We start from the raw sequence: 16,443 nt of genomic DNA, 5'->3' as shown, positions 1-16,443 counted from the left end.
TCTTGTTTCATTTTGTTTCTTTGGATTTTGCCTGGTATCTTTTTGTCCATTGATGCTGTGGTTCTTCGTATGGTCTTAAGCAGCGAAAATGTGTAGGTAAAAGTGCTACAGAAATCCTTTGAATTCACTCTTTTGAATGATATAACATCTATGAAACATCTTCTTTATTTGCAAATATACAAAGCAAACATGGGAGGGGCTGAAAGACACGTGCTTGCTTAAATCAGAAGATTCTCTAGAGCAGAGGTGTCAAACTCAATTTCGTCTTGGGCCGCATCTGCATTACAGTTACCATCAAAGGGCCAGTTGTATCTGTAAGACTATATAAACGTAAGAACCGGAGTGGGCAATAGCGAGGACTACATTTCCCAAGGTGCTGTGTACGTCACCCAAGTGGCTTCACTTTCTGACTCTTCACTGCTTGGATTGCTGGGATTAGAAGTCCTGCTGGGTGGATTCCCAGCATCCTTGTGGAGCACTATGGGTGACCAAGTAAGTGCCTGCGTATTGTATACCGCACAGTAGCAGGCAACTCTCTCTCTCTCTCTCTCTCTCTCTCTCTCTCTCTCTCTCTCTCTCTCTCTCTCTCTCTCTCTATCTATCTATCTATCTATCTATCTATCTATCTATCTATCTATCTATCTATCTATCTGCCCTTTCCCTCCATGTTGGGGAAGGCTGGCAACAGTCAAAAGGCCACAAGTTGCCCACCTTGCTTTAAAAATTGCCACTCGTTGAATACAAGCCCAGGTAAAATATTAGTGCTATTAACGCAAAGGACTGTTTGACCGCACACTCAGTCTAGACCAAGGGTGGGCAAAATGTGGCCCTCCAGATGTTGTTGAACTGCAACTCCCATAATTCCTAGCCCACACAGCCAATAGTGAGGAGAGTTGGACCTAGCCCACACACTGCGGAATGTTGGGATTTGTAGTTCAGCAACATCTGGAAGGCTGCAATTTGCCCAGGTCTGGACTAGACCAACCCATATTTCACAACCAAGTTACAGGGGATCACAATGAATAAAAAATGCTTTACAGCACAATCGTACTAGAACAGTCCATTCAACTCAGTCTCATTGAATTGAGTACGAACTCTTCCCAGTGGGTACATGACTGCAACCTGCACTGCTCATGTGTAGCTCCACCTTGGTTAAAGATAATCAAATTAAGCCCCCTCCCCTAAAGTAATATCCACCAGATGTTTATGAACTTCAGATCCCATGGTCTCTCACCATAGCTGTGCCACTTCAGGCTGATAGAAGTCATACTGTAAAATATCTGGAAGGTGCCCAGTTTGGAAAGAAGCAGCTGAGAGCAAGCCCTTCCGTGGTGAAGAAGACAATAAAGTACCATACTTCAAAGGAAGATTGAGAAGGCTCAGCCGCTAATGGTACAATACAACTCATCTGGGTCCCGCATCTCTACATACACAGAAGTGTCGTCCAGCCTTGAAGGTGCAGTGGGTTCCACTGTAGCTTGGTTCAATGTGGTCTCTCTTCCTCCCCAGCTTGCTGTCTTTCCTGCTGTGCAGTAAGTGAAGGAAATATGCTGTGGAAAGGAAGAACAACCCTTGACTTTTACTTGGACAATAGATCTACTGAAGAGGGACACTCCAGGGTGTCTGTGAGGGGAGGGGAGGATGCTTGCCACTGGCGTCCTAGATTTACTGGACAGAATTCTATGGCTGACGTAGGCTGGCAGACATGCAGTCTCAGCAGGGACATTGCAACTCTCTGCGTATGCCTCTAAGGAGCAGCTAATCCACGGGGGCATAAGCAGAGAGGGAAAGACAAAGGGACGATTATAAAAGTGTTATATACATAGCTACATATTCATCAGGGTATCAGATATATGATGAATCAGTGATATTAGTTGATATTGTGCATGTCAGTGATATTAGTTGAATATTGCAATTCAAATATTGCACTTCATCCCCATTTCTAACTATGACCAACCCTGGGGCATGTGGATTGAAACCCCAGTGCCAAGTTCAAGCACCAGGATATAATAAATTTGATTCTCCGTGTGCCTTCTCTGACACTAGGATAACAATAACAACATGATGGAAAAGAAGCTTAGTATTGGCCCCTCCAGCTAGCATTCATATAAAAAAAGTGAGTACTGTATGTCACATGCAAGCAACACATGCAAGAGTGGTTAAGTATGAGTGTGGTTTTAGTTTAACACACCCATATGGGGGGGAGTAGTCCTCACTTCAATTCACAAAACATCTTAAGAACCATTAAAAAGGAGGGAAGAGGAAACAGTAAGATCAGTGCAGAAGTGCCATGAGATAAGTTATAGAAGCAACCACAAGGGAACAAAAGCAGAATATGTTTGGGAACAGCATATACACCAACACCTGTTTTCCCTTCATATGGGTGGTTCAGGCAGAAAAGATATTAAAATAATGATAATTTACCTCTCCTAGTATTAGTGCAAGGAGACAGAGGATTAGGCCACCTAAGGTCAGCCGGATTATGCTGGACATCCTGTAGTCTGTTTCATTTGCCACTTTCACTAAAGACATGGGAGCATCCTCACCCACTACAAAGAAAAGATGGGCACCATCAACACCAGTGTTACTATCATTTTGGCTCACAGGCATAAGGGAAAGAAACCAAAGGACTTGGGAGGAAGGAAGGACATTTTGGGCCCAAAAAGCAAATTCTGAAATTATTGGGCAAACAATGAATGGAACCAAACAATGAATGGACCAATGAATGGCAGCACATATTTCTCTTGATCTGCTGGATAGCTCAGTGGTTTAGGTACATATGCCAATGGTTAAGAGTTCAGTTCCCCACTGTGAGTCCTTGACAGAGGCTGTATTTGATAATCCATAGAGTATCTTCCAGCTCTGAAGTTTTAAGACTTTGATGATGATGATGATGATGATGATGATGATGATGATGATGATGATGATGATGATGATGATGATGATGATGATGGGGGGGAGTTAAGAAAAGGCACAGCTGACAGACTGTCATGGAACTGTCTTACCGCAATAAAGGTTGGAAAAGTTTCTTTGAAGGGCTATAGACAATCCCTCAGACAACATAACTAGTTAAATTTTCTAAATTCTGTGCTGGAGGTATTAATGCCAAGATGGTCACCTGCAGTCCATCTTCCAGTGCAGATCCTCCGCTTAGCCAGGGTTGGACTAGATCAGGGAAGGAGATGAACTACTCTTTTTTTCCTGCTGGGGACACTCAATTTGTTGCTTATGTTAGGCAAGGCCAAACCTCTGGTAGATTAGGGTCAGAAATGGGGGAGCCCACCCATTTTCTCCCTTTGTTCTGCTGCTCTGTTTTTTTTTCTCTCCTTTCTCTTTTGCTACCTGAAATTTCTCACCTTCCTCTCCATCCAGGGGCTGCTTGGGATGGGACCTCTCAGCATGGCGAAGACCTGGTTGGGCTTTTGAAATTAGTCAAAAAACCACATGAGCTCATGCTGAGGATCCCAACTGGACCACTACCCGTAAATTACTTACTCTTGTATTAGATTATCTCATGGTCCCATCCAACTCAATGATTCTTAGAGCAAAGGAGATGCTAAGCCATCTTCTCCTTCCCTATAACTTACCTATTATTCTTGTTACATTGTTGGTCTGTAGTGTTTTTCTTTGATTATCATCAAGGAATTGTATGTCAGGAGTGACATCATAGTTATAGCTTGTTTCTGTTTTTAAAAAAATAAATGAAACAGCATTACTTTTTTAGATGCACAAATCTCCCATCTTTTTAGCATTGCAGCTATGTAATTTTAAGATCTGGAATAAATGGCCAGTGTCCTTCCTTTAAACGGCAGTGCATATTATTTCATTTGTGAAGCAGAAAAAAAATAACATTTCTTTTCTCTGGCCCTTTTCTATCCCTGTTTCACAATTGACTGTATATTTCTGATATATTAAAACATACATGCACATACACCAAAATGAACCCTAATATTAAAACACCAGCCAAATCAGAGCATGATTGGCTTTCATTCTAAACCCCTTTAAATTATGGCACTATTATGACATCTATAGGAATAATCAGGAATTCACTCCTGCCGTGAAACACATTGACTTGGCAATGAATGTAGTTTTGCTGAAGAAGGACAATTAAAATTGAAATTTTTGAGTAATAAGAAGTAGTACAGGTTGAGTTTTTCAATAAGTCTACTGTAATTGGAACTAGCAATTCAATTTAGCTTAATGTATTCTAAAATAATGTACAAATAATAAAAAGAGCATTTGAAATCATGTGCCTGTCAAGCAGACTGCCATTTGACCACAGCTTTTTTTAAAAAAAAAAAATAAGGATGCTGTGGGCAAGTAGCATCACCCTAGTATTTCCTGGCATGCAAATGCCAGCCTATGTGCTGATGCTGGGCCTGTCCCCACTTGCCTCTGCCACCTGATTTCTGAGTCATCATTCAATGTGTCTTTCTTTGAGCTGTAGGACCACAGAGTTCAACCTTAAAGTCAAGCCCCTAAACCAGTGGTGGGATTCAAATAAATTAACAACAGGTTCTATGTCCTAATGATAGATAGATAGATAGATAGATAGATAGATAGATAGATAGATAGATAGATAGATAGATAGATAGATAGATAGATAGATAGATAGATAGATAGATAGATAGATAGATAGATAGATAGATAGATAGATAGATAGATAGATAGATAGATAGATAGATAGATAGATAGATAGATAGATAGATAGATAGATAGATGCCCAGGACAGTGGTATCCGATGAAGGTTTCTTCTACAGTGATCTCCCTACTGCCTATCATCACAACTACTTCTCACATGATTAGGACATCTGGATAAGTGTATCTGTTTGGGTATACCGCTGCTGTTACCCTCACCGTGGGCATCTGCCAAACACACACACACACACACACACACACACACACACACACAAACAAACACACACACACCTCACAGTGGGTGCTTATGACCAGGTTTGACGGAGAACTGACACATCTCTCCTTCCCTTTACCTCCTATTTCACCCTATAACTCACCAGCAAAAATTGCTTCCCTCCCCTTTCCTGCTTCTGAAATGACTGATAGCCCTGTTTGCTGTTACCTGGAGGCTGCCTTTGCGCACCTGTTGTGGAGTTCTTCTCTTCCCCCCCCCTGCTTCCTTTTGGCTTGGAAGGTATGGTCCCTTTTCAGTCTGTCGCCACTCCACCTCAACCTCACCACCTCAATCGGTCCTTCAGTTACTGACTCCTCTGAGGTCTCCTCCTCCTCCATCTTTCCCCTCCACCCCTCACCCACCGCTTCTCCTTGCCAGTCGCTTTGAGGGGTGTTGGTGTTGGTGGCAGCACTGGTGGTAATTATGGCTTCCCTCAGAGCCCTGGCAGGCTCCACCTCACCCACTCACCCTCGGCGACCGCTTTTTCCTCTCAGTTCCCTCTTTCCCTCCATGGCACCATGGCACAGGTGGCATGGCTGGTGAGTTGTCTTCACAGCACACCAGACTCACGGTACATCCCATCCAACCTGGTTTCCATACAGTACCCACCGTGGCAGATAGGTGTTTTTGACTGTGGCACCTAGAGCGACCTTCGGTGTCACTGAGCTCCGGCTGTCCAGAGTCAGAATTCCCTCTCCCCCCCACACACACACACATACACACACACAATGCCCAGAGTGCAGGCTCTGCATTGGGCACTTGCAGCTGTGCCTGAGCATGGAAGGGGCTGCCGAGCTTTCTCTCTCACACACGCTATGCTCCTCCCCCTGCTGCCCTCCCTGTTTCGGATGCCTGTCCCCCCCGCACCCCACTATTCCCTGCTTCCATGCCAATCTCTCTCCCCCCCGGGCATGCCATAAAAGGGGTAATTCAAGGATGAACCTCCCCCCCCTCCCGAAACACCTCAGGGAGTGGCAAAGAGGGGCGGAGAGCAGCCTTAGGTGCCCAGCCAGAGGAACTGGTCGAATTAGGTGGCACCGTGCCCAGAGGGAGAGAAAGAGGGAGCGGGGAAATGACTTTTCCCATGAGTGAGACAGACGGACACAGAGACACCAGTCTGGTGACAGTGTCTCAGAAACAAAAGGCGGCCGAGGGATGGGAAGCTGATGGTGGGGCGAGTTCATGGAAACTGGCACACACGATTAAACTATCCTCTGAGAGCAACAAAGAGAAGCAGCGGTGGATGGAGAATGAAAGGCATGGCATAATAATAGGGAAGAGCAGGGCACTCCGACCCTGGAGCGGTCAAGCAGGAGCAGGCAAGGCACAGTGTCGGGATGGGAAAAGGTAATAAAGAGCACAAAAGGCCATCTCCCTTCCCACCACCAAATGCACAGATAGTATGGATCCAAATAACTGTTTCCTAATCATTGGCGAGGGCAGCTCTGGTTTACTTCAGCCTTCAGCATACACTCAGGATGCAGGGGTAAATCTGAACGTGCAGATACTCAACATGACAATCTTCCTAAGCTGGGTCCCAAAGAGAGTCCCACAATGCCCACAGCTGTATTGAACCATGCCAACAAACAGGTGCTAACAATTTTCGTTTCCACCAAGGACAGGTATTTTGTCAACTTTATGGGTCTTAACTGTCAATTCCAGACCAGCCGAACTCCAAATGCTTCATATTATTATTATTACAGGAGGGATCACTCGCAGCAATATGTTGTTATTAGAAATATGGATTTTCCCACCGCCAGCTACTGTGAGGATTGCAGCTAAATTCAGGAAACAAACAGGGGGTGTTGCTTTGGGTTGGAGAAGATCCGTTGGAGCTGCTTTCCTGGGGAAGTCAAGAAGATAACTATTTCTCCTGCCCTGTGCCTGCCAGGCAGTTTACAGAACTTCAATAGAACTCGGGGTGATCCCCCAGAAAGAACTCCGGATTCATCATATGGAAGTTAAACTCGCTTTGACTCACTCCAAAAACTCTTCCCCCCCCCCCCCGTAATCTTCCGGTCTATAAATGATATTTAATCTATGCACAACCCAGATCTCTCTGTATTTACGCAGGAGAAGTCCCCTTGAGATCAAGATGGTTTAAGCGTGGAGAATACACCTGTTTCAATTCACATGTGCATACACACAAACCGCCACACGTGGATCATCCCTTTTCCCCTCCTGCAAAGAATGGAATCAATCCTGATGATGTTTGGGGGGTGGCCTTCCTTTCTCCTTTTACACCCGGGATTTTTTCCCCACAGAAATGGCATGGCCTGTACTCATTTTGGTCAATATAGCACCTTGGAAAGGTTGTGTACCATTCTACATATCTGTATTTCATCATATGCAAAATTACATGTCTCTTATATTTTTAAAAAATCCTATGAACGAAAAGAAGCATACTTACTTGAAAGTAATCTCAGAAATGAAAGCTTGAAAGCCAATCTCAACACTCCAGTCCTCTGAAGATGCTGGCCACAGAGACTGGTGAAACGTCAGGAAGAACAACCTTCAGAACACGGCCAAAGAGCCCGAAAAACCCACAACAACCAATATCACGCTCTCATGTATGTCTTTTCTGGAGAATGCTGCCTTCTCATGATGGTCCCTCCCCCTCGGAGTCCCTCTGTGCCCCCCCCATGTTGAACTGTGGTCAAGATGCGCCTGAATGTCTGGAGAGAAGAGTTTCGATTCCCCTTATCTATTGATATGTTTATATGTTTTCCTTTCTTGGTCCTGGATATATGGCTCAAGAATAGTAAATCTTAGTAGTGTTAAAATACTGATAGCTGTCTTCCTCCTTCTAACAGAGTGGGCTATTTGTGTGCCATTTGTCTCCCGAAATTGTCAGTTTTGGGGCAGGAGGAAGAGTTCTTTGTTATTCTAAATGAGGCTTGGAGGTTTGATGTCTTTGTGGTGTGAGTGACTTTTCTATTGCATACCTTGCTTGTGTGGATCAGTGAGACCGTCACCACTTCATGCATTGGATATTCTCTGAGATTTTAAAAAAAGGTACCACACAAGCAACAGTCTTATGTGGTACCTTTAACTTGAAAAAAATCATAGTAAAATGAGGACGGTTGGGTGTTTGACTGAAGCAGTCTCACCCCAAAACTTTTTCCTTCTGTGTCCTGCCCTCATGCCTTGTCAATCACCCCCCTCTCTGCCTTGAGGCCATGGGCTTTCCTCCAGTGACATCAAGGACTCATCCTCCCCCCCTTCCCCCATTGATGCCTCTGCTCTTTCCAGGGCTTTATCTCTCTCACCCACACCCCACCTCAGACGGCTCAGTGTGGCGCAGGAAGGGAGGCAGCTAATTGCGCCCCCCTCCCCCGCTCATCGCTGGTCACCTGGCCCCTCCTCCTTCATTCATCTCAGGCCAGCAAACGGTTCTAAGAACCAATAGTACATTTAGGAATCAGTTCTATAGAATAAGTGCAAACCTGCTGAATCCCACCTCTGCCCTAAACCTAGCCTCATTGCATACTGGGAGACCCTCAATCAAAACATCGAAATGCATATTTTCTGGTCCTACAAAAGGACATAGAGAAAACTGCTGCAGTGCAGGATTGCACCAGAGAACATCTTAACAGCAAATGCTCAGGGATTTATAAACAGCCCATCTTTAAATCTTAAAGAACCAATATGAAAAAACATACTGTATCTTCTGATGTCTTTGTCTGCTTCTAGGTTTCATCGGTGCAGACAGACATCATTTACTGATTTTGCTCTCACCCTAGCCCTCCTCCCTTGAGAAATCCATGGCAACACCAATCAGGATTCACTGGATTCTCTGCCCTCACTACTCCTGGTGCCAGAGTGTCTGAGGACACAGACACTTTTTTCTTTTCTTTTCACACAAAAAAGAAAACTCTTCCAAGGCTCCCACCAGGTTCTCCAGGATCGTTCCCATTACCGCACTGGATACATCGTGGTGCCCGTCTCTGCCACTCCAGATTCAGGGATCTGAACCCGATTCCCTTTCAATTGGCCAAGGGCAACAGAGTTTCATTTCTCAAGAAATCACTCCAAGATGCCTCTTAAATAGGTTTTGTTGGGAAATTGTATGCTTTTACAATGTGTATAGCAGAAATTGTTTTGGGCACAGGTCAGTTTCCAGTAAGGATGATTCATTAACCTGCTGTTTACCTATCTCTGGATAATGTAGTTAAAGTGTTCGTGTATTCAGGAACTTGTCTGTGTATTTGGATGTTATCTGTGTCTGTTTACTGTTAGCTGTCTGTTTACCAGCCTGTCTGTTTACCATTACCTGTCTCTGTTTACCATGACTGTGTATTCAGGAAATTAAATGCCTCTGGTTAAAATAGTATTGATTAACTAGAGCAAATGTAGTAGGATACAATAAAAGAGGAGGGGGCGAGAGATCGAGAGATTCCCTCTGAACAGCTGCCATACACTCGAGTGTCCCGTCTTTTCTTTTCCCCCTTGCTGGTCAAGGGGGAGGCTTCATCTGCAGATCCCGAGACAGGCTTCATCTGCAAGACCCCTACTTCCCCTCATCTTGCAGATCCCGACAAGGTTTCACTTTCACTTCTTCCTCTAGCAAGCAGAAACCTAGCTTTTTGGTTTCTAATCTACAGGAGTAAATGCAACTCTGAACGTATTTGCGAAGGCTTTCACAGCCGGGATCTAATGGTTGTGGGTTTTTCAGGCTCTTTGGCCATGTTCTGAAAGTTGTTCAGCAACTCTGAACATTAGGAATTATTATTACAGATATTTGGAACTATTAGGTTTAGTTACATTTGGAACTACAATATTCGAATATAGCATTATTCAGGGAATTTTGAATATTTCAAAATCTGAATGCATATCCCTACAAAGAAGATGCAGGAATGCCTATGTGTCTCTATGCAGAGTAGAAAATTGCTGTCAACGATAACCCATTGGATTTATCTGTACTATAAGGCAGTGGTTCTTAACCTGGGCGATAATGCCCCCCAGGGGGCGATTTCATTTTTCAGGGGGGCGGTAGAACGAAAAGGGGCGGCGTGGGGGCGCTCAAGCAGAAGGGGGGCGGTAGGGGGCGCTGGAGCAAGCCAAACCTGTGAAGATGGCTGCAGCCTTTTCACAATGTGCATGAATATATATTGTCCTCCTATCTTAATTTAGTTTCAGAGTTTTCGTCTTGAAATTTTTAGTTCCTGCATTTTACGCCCTTTTTATATTTCTCTTTGAGTCTTAAAATTCGCTTGCAACTAAATCATTAAATGTTACTTTTGGGGGGCATTTCATTTTCTTGGAATTGAATTTTGTTTTCAGGGGTCATTGGATTTAAGTGTTTTAAATAAACAAACAAACAAACAAATAAATAAATAAGATATAATAAGAAATAAGAGGGGGGTGATGATAACTTCCTCAATGGCTCAAGGGGGCGTTTCTTTCAAAAAGGTTAAGAACCACTGCTATAAGGTATAGGAAAATCACATTGGCCATGCTTAGTACATTACTATATTTGCTAAAGTCTAATGCCTGCGGCTATACATTAGGAGTTACAGCGAGAAGGAATCTCCTCAGTGCCACCACCCCTGATCTATTTTTCATTTTTTAAAAAACAATTTAAGATCTGAATCACATAGGCCTTGCATTCTTTCCATTTTTGGCATTGTTTTAACAAAAACAAAGTCAAACTAAACATAGATCAAGCAGTGGTACAGAACCAACTGAATTAACTCACCATTGGACACTGTTAAGCTGATGTTGGCCGATGATTTGACACCCAAAGCCAGGAATGTGACAGAATAGGTCCCAGAATCTTCAGCTCTCGTATCCCAAAGGACCAGGGAAACATCCTCTGAAGACAATTCCACACGATGTTCATATCCTGAAGTCTTCCAAATGCTGATCTCACAGAAATCCTTCCAGTACTGAGAGCCATTCTGTGCCTGGCAGTTATCAGCTTTGACAAGGAGAATCAACCTGATATGAGGGCCAGTGAGAAAATACCATCGGACCTGGAAGTACTCTGGCACCGAGGCTGAAAAATTGACTGAGGCAGGAAGCAAGGCTGTATCTCCTGGTGGAACTGCAATTGATGATTTGGGTGCTGTCAACAAGAAGGCTGCAGCAGAGCCTGGCAAGATGAGACAACAAAGGAAATTAGATGATGACAGTTGTAGTCTGGTTGGCATCATCTGGTGTAACCCTAGACCACAATCTTCTGAAGACCACTAAGACCAAGTGATGCGCTCTAGACTACAACTCTCATCATCCTCTATCAGTATGCCCATTGACCATTCAGTCTTCCCTAGTCCTTCCTGGAAATTTTAGTAATGAAATCAATAACCTTTTGCATGCAAAGCACATGTGAACTACTGTACTACTATTGTGCTATGGTTCTTCCATAGATCAAGACTATTCCCCATGGTTCCAGATAAGAGCCCGAAAAACCCAGAACAACCATTAGATCCCGGCCGTGAAAGCCTTCGCGAATATATTGTTCCAGATAAGGTTGGTTCAAATCACAGCCAAGAAAATGTTCTTTCACCAAGTCAGATCATTCTAGGTGCGTATCAGCTACATCGACTAGAGTATGCTCTCCAGGGTTTTCAGAAGACTTTGTTTCCTAGTCCAATGTGAAATATCAGCAAAGAAGCTTTCTGTGACTGATGCACTGATCCTTTTTTGTTACCAGGCTGGCTCTTAGATGGTGATCAGCAGAGAACAGCATGACTATCACATCTAGAGTAGTAAACTACACAACAGCAAAAAAACAGCTGTGTAGTGTGGGTTCCCCTTTTTCCTGGCAATTTCTAACATCAGCAGTGCAGTAATGGGCTATACCATTTAAATCAGTAAATAAGGACTGCACAGATGAATGGTGCCCAGGCTGTGTTGAGCTCCTTTTATCAAACAAGCCAACTATTTAGATAGTTATAACATTTCTACCTACATTTTCTTTAAATGAGATCACAGCAGCATACATGGCTCTCATCCATAATTCACAACAACATGTGAGGCAGCGCAGGCTGAGACAGAAGGAGCAGCCCAGTCACTCAGTGTATTTCACTAGCTCACTGGGGACTAAATTTCCCAGGTCACAAACTAGCACTCTAACCACTACACCACACTGTCTCTTTTTCACCTGTCATACTTGTTCTGAGTGTCACTTGCAGCTGGAGCATGTGTGTGTGTGTGGGGGTATCCAAATACATCTTTGCAACCTGAGTCTTGCATGTCTCTGATTTCCTAACTATTCTTTACCTGGCCTGAAGAAACAAGTCTATGTCACCCTGTACTCACCCGCCAGCATCAGGGACAGCCACAGCTTTTCCATTGCAACAAGGATACACACACACTCTCTGTCTGTCTCTCTGCTGCATTGATAGGTCTTTGTTATTGTTATGCTCCAGTGCCAGCAATCCTCCCTTTGATACTCACATGTTCTGTTCAAGAGATCCATGGAGGCAGGGCTTCCGGATGGGTCTGGGTCACTATGTGTTGACTCCAGCCAAACATTGAGAGTTCTGCTTTAAAGTTTCATTCAGGGTCAAAATAGAATAGATGCATGTTTTTAACCTATACAAATAGGCAAAGTGCCCTTCTGCTTTTCAACTGCATCTTTTTCCCAGTGTTCGGAGAAGATGATGATGAGCCCAGAAGTCCCCAGCCAGCATGACCAGTGGCCATGGTGACTTGAGGATTCTAAAGCATTGCAATCCACAAAGGAATTTCTTTTCCTCCCAGAACTCTGCCCCACCTGTGCAACTGACCAGATGATAGGACAATGTCGCTCGTATGTCAGACTCTGCTTTTAAAACAATTATATTTTAAAAGAGTAGCAGTTAGCTTTGTTGCCCCTTCCCCCCCTTGCACAAAGGCTTCTGGCTCCTTGACATGACATGAAGTGCAATCAGATGGCTGGAAAAGTGTGCAACTGTGCATCTGATTGTACCAGAAAGGGTCACTTTGCAGGAAGTTATTTCACTTAAAGCAACCCTTTTCATTCCAGACAGGCCCCAAAAATAGTAGCCCTGCAACTGGGACAAATGAGTCCAGGTTGGGCATGGATCAGGCTTGGACTGGAGCAGAGTTCCCTGTATGTCATGTGATCACTAGGAAATAGATCACACTATTTGATGACACCCAGAGTTGTGATGCTGTATTAAGGTTCAGGGACACTCATAGAAATGTTTTTGTTGATTTATATTGTGCTCTACACCAAAGCACACTCCCAATAAAATCGATAACATACAAATATGCATATCCAGGGCATCCTTCTGAAATTCTTACCACCTGGCTCTGCAGTTCCTGCACAGGCCATAAAGACAAAAGGAGAAAAACATGAAGTAGGATCAGCGTTGCAGTTTGGGATTAAAAGTGGGCCACATATTTTTTAAAAAAATTACAGACAACATGTCATCATTTTTTGTTCTCTCCCCCACCTCTGAACAAAGATGATGATCAGAGCTCTGGAAAAAAGTGGCAAATTTGCTAGATGTAGCACTTGAGAACATTCAAAATAATATAAGGCCAGGCAAAAATAATGTATTAAATTTTTTAGAACATGAATAGTCCTTTATTCAAATGTGATGTTGTTTATTTACAGATTTTATTTGAAGCATACCTTATTTTTCTCCTTCTGGGATGAGATTCTGTTAAATCTCATCATTACTGCCATATATGGGGGGTGGACCTATTGACTAGATGGGAGCTGTTAAGTCAACACTAGTGTAAGTCACATTTATTCAATGGATTTACTCTCATTGGGACTAAAACTCAAATCTAGCCTAAGGCTAAAGGCATTGTTCATGAGACTTCTCACAAATAAGGAAGTTTATAAATAAGGAACAGTTCCTTGAAAGAAGGAAGAGACTGAAATCATGGGACCTAGTGTCATGTTGGTTGTTTTGTTTTGCAGTGTGGTAAAACTCTGAAGCTAGGTAGTTCAGTTAGTTAGGTACAGTGGTGCCTCACTAGACAGTTACCCCGCATGATAGTTTTTTCGCTTGACGTTGACTTTTTGCAATCGCTATAGCGATTCGCAAAACAGTGATTCCTATGGGGGAATTTCGCTGGACAATGTTTGGCCCTGATTCACAAACCGATTTTTGCTAGATGACTATTTGCTTTTCACTAGACAATGATTTCGCTAGACAGCGATTTCAGTGGAATGGATTATCATCATCTAGCGAGGGACCACTGTATCTGGCTGTGGAGCAAAAGGTTGGGAGTTCAATTCCCTACTGGGCCTCCAGGGAGAAGAGCCAGCTTGTGTGTGGCCTTGGGCAAGCTACCCTGTGCCAATGTTGGCCCCAGGAGGAGGGAATGGGAAACCCACTTGTGAATACCCTCTACCTGGAAAATTCTGAATTGACTTGATGGCATGATTATTAAAACTCCAAGGAGAGAAAGCCTCTGTTTAGGGCCATCCCAAGATAATACTGTTTCTCTGAAAATAAGACCTAACTTGAAAATAAGGCCTAGCATAATTTTTCAGGATGTTCGTAATATAAACCCATCCCCCAAAATAAGCCCCAGTTAAGTGAAACCCCATCCTCCACCATTATGCAGCATTGTGCAGCAACCAGAAGAAGATATCATGGCTGTTATTTGAATAAATGTAGATTGTTGTACGTGAAAATAAAACATCCCCTGAAAATAAGCCCTAAAGCATTTTTGGAGCAAAAACTAATGTAAGACCCTGTCTTATTTTCGGGGAAACACGGTATGTTTCTCATATGAAGTGGCACCGTTCTACAATTTGTGTTAATTCTGTGGCTGACAACTCCAGCTTAAAGACATTTCTAGGTCTGAATGCTGCTCACACCTCTGCCACTCCCCAGCACACACAGACTCCCGCCTCAAAGCCAAATGTTGTTAAATCACAACCAACACACTTATTGAAAGGAGGGGAGTCTCTGGTCTTGGGCAATTAAAGGCACCCTCCTTGCCCGCGCGCCCACCCGCCGTCCTCTCCCACTGGCGCGGCAGCAAAATGGCTTCCAGCCCTGGAAGGGTTCCATTGTGACCTCAACAGGGAAGGCGGGCGTGGGCATCACAGGGGAACTGCCGGGGCGGTTGGTGACATGTGGGCCTACCCTTTAGCCCCACGAGAAAGGAGGAGGTCACGGGCGCTCCCTTGGGCCACGGTTCTGATTTGGGGTGTTCTTGTGGGGCGAGGGTTCATGGAAGCTGCAGCTGGCCCTTTGAGTGGAAAGGCGGCGGGTAAGAGCGCGACTCACCCAGGCTGGCCTTACGGATTAAAACAATAGGCCTCAGCTGGGTGTTTGGGGGCATGCATTGTGGGGCTGCCGTGGGCCTCTACGTCCCAAACACGCAACACTCAAACCCCTCCATCTGCTTGAGCAATGAGAACTGTTGAATTAAGAAAGAAAGAAAGCCTCTTTAAGGTCACACCGAGGGTCCTTCTCATTCAGTACCGTTTTTGTCGGGATGGCCAGCCCGACTCTTCTTGCAGGAGGCCCAGTAGAAAACCTGCAGGCCTTCCCCCCTGTTTGTCACTCAGCAAACAATGTGATGTATCCGTTCGGTGTAGCGGAAAGAGTAACAGGCCAGGACTCAGGAGATCTGGGTTCAAATCCCTTCACTCAGCTATGGAAACTCCTTGAATTATCCCTTGATACATCTATTAAGGTCTCTATAAAATCGGATGCAGACTGACCGCACAGAACACCAGAACGTACTTTGAATACCATTTAAAATACCAGAGCGGCCAGCCAGACTGTTTCAAGATGCCCACAAAACCTCTAAACCTATTTGCAGGTTTAATTTACTATCATCATGACTGATAGGTATCGACAGACTATTGCCCACAAAGTAATCTAAATCTTTGTTCTTTCCTGTTTTGTTTCTGCAGTGGTTTGTCTCGTTTTGCATGGCGGGGGGGGAGTGTTTTGATTTTTTGAGAAAGCCGTATGAGGTTATGAATCTGATTCCTCCACAAATGGCAGCCCAAACTCTGCATCGCGACAAAATACAACATAGACATTGTATTGTACTGCTGTACTAGTTTTATGGAGGACAAATTGAGTTTAAACACTCAAATCCACACACTTACGGGGTTTTCTACAACTGACGATGCTGGCTGGCGGAATTGTAATCTGAACAAGGAACATTTCCAACAGCTGGCATTGACAATTGAGTCTTTTAGTTGTTTCTACCAAGACGTTTTACAGGATGAAACAGACTAGGGTGGCCACGGCATCCTGTTCGAAGAGGAGCACCTCAGCTCCCATCTTGCATTATCATCCTGACCAGACAATGGGAAAAAGAACAGCAAATGGCACCCCACGCACCTGCATCAGATTGCATAGTACCCAGTGACAAAAAGTAGCTCTCCCCATCCCAGGCAGTGACATATCCATAACAATAAAGGCAACAACTCACAATTTATTAGCCATTTGATAACACCCAAAATCTGTTGCCTGAGCTGACCACTTCACTCACCTAATAGTAGGGCCGGCCCTTGGCATAAACATTCCTTTTGGGATGCTTCTGGATACTGTATACTTAGGCACAGTAATGTGATCTGAAGTTGCTGCTTCTAT

General features: G+C 44.1%; 1 protein-coding gene and 1 long non-coding RNA gene across 3 annotated transcripts in view; one reads left to right on the top strand and one right to left on the bottom strand.

Moving 5' to 3' along the window:
* LOC110090476 (uncharacterized) overlaps window positions 1–16,443 on the top strand; it is a 31,379-nt gene that overhangs the window by 11,158 nt on the left and 3,778 nt on the right. The gene's annotated exons all lie outside the window — the stretch shown is intronic.
* Window positions 150–14,407, bottom strand: LOC110090475 (uncharacterized). 2 transcript variants are annotated; one of them, XM_072989116.2, is made up of 5 exons: window positions 12,176–14,407; window positions 10,611–11,006; window positions 3,588–3,683; window positions 2,425–2,549; window positions 150–1,550 (listed from the first exon to the last, which is right to left on the bottom strand). In XM_072989116.2, the coding sequence occupies exons 1-5, from the start codon at window positions 12,333–12,335 to the stop codon at window positions 1,380–1,382; spliced, it is 948 nt and encodes a 315-aa protein (XP_072845217.2). In that variant the 5' UTR covers window positions 12,336–14,407; the 3' UTR covers window positions 150–1,379. The 2 variants fall into 2 exon arrangements, with proteins under 2 accessions (XP_072845217.2, XP_078244829.1); XM_078388703.1 differs by having other exon boundaries at window positions 12,314–12,350.

Source organism: Pogona vitticeps, chromosome 2 (assembly GCF_051106095.1).
Source record: "Pogona vitticeps strain Pit_001003342236 chromosome 2, PviZW2.1, whole genome shotgun sequence".
Taxonomy (NCBI): domain Eukaryota; kingdom Metazoa; phylum Chordata; class Lepidosauria; order Squamata; family Agamidae; genus Pogona; species Pogona vitticeps.
The sequence above is the reverse complement of the archived record's forward strand: the minus strand, read 5'-3'. Positions and strand labels throughout refer to the sequence as shown.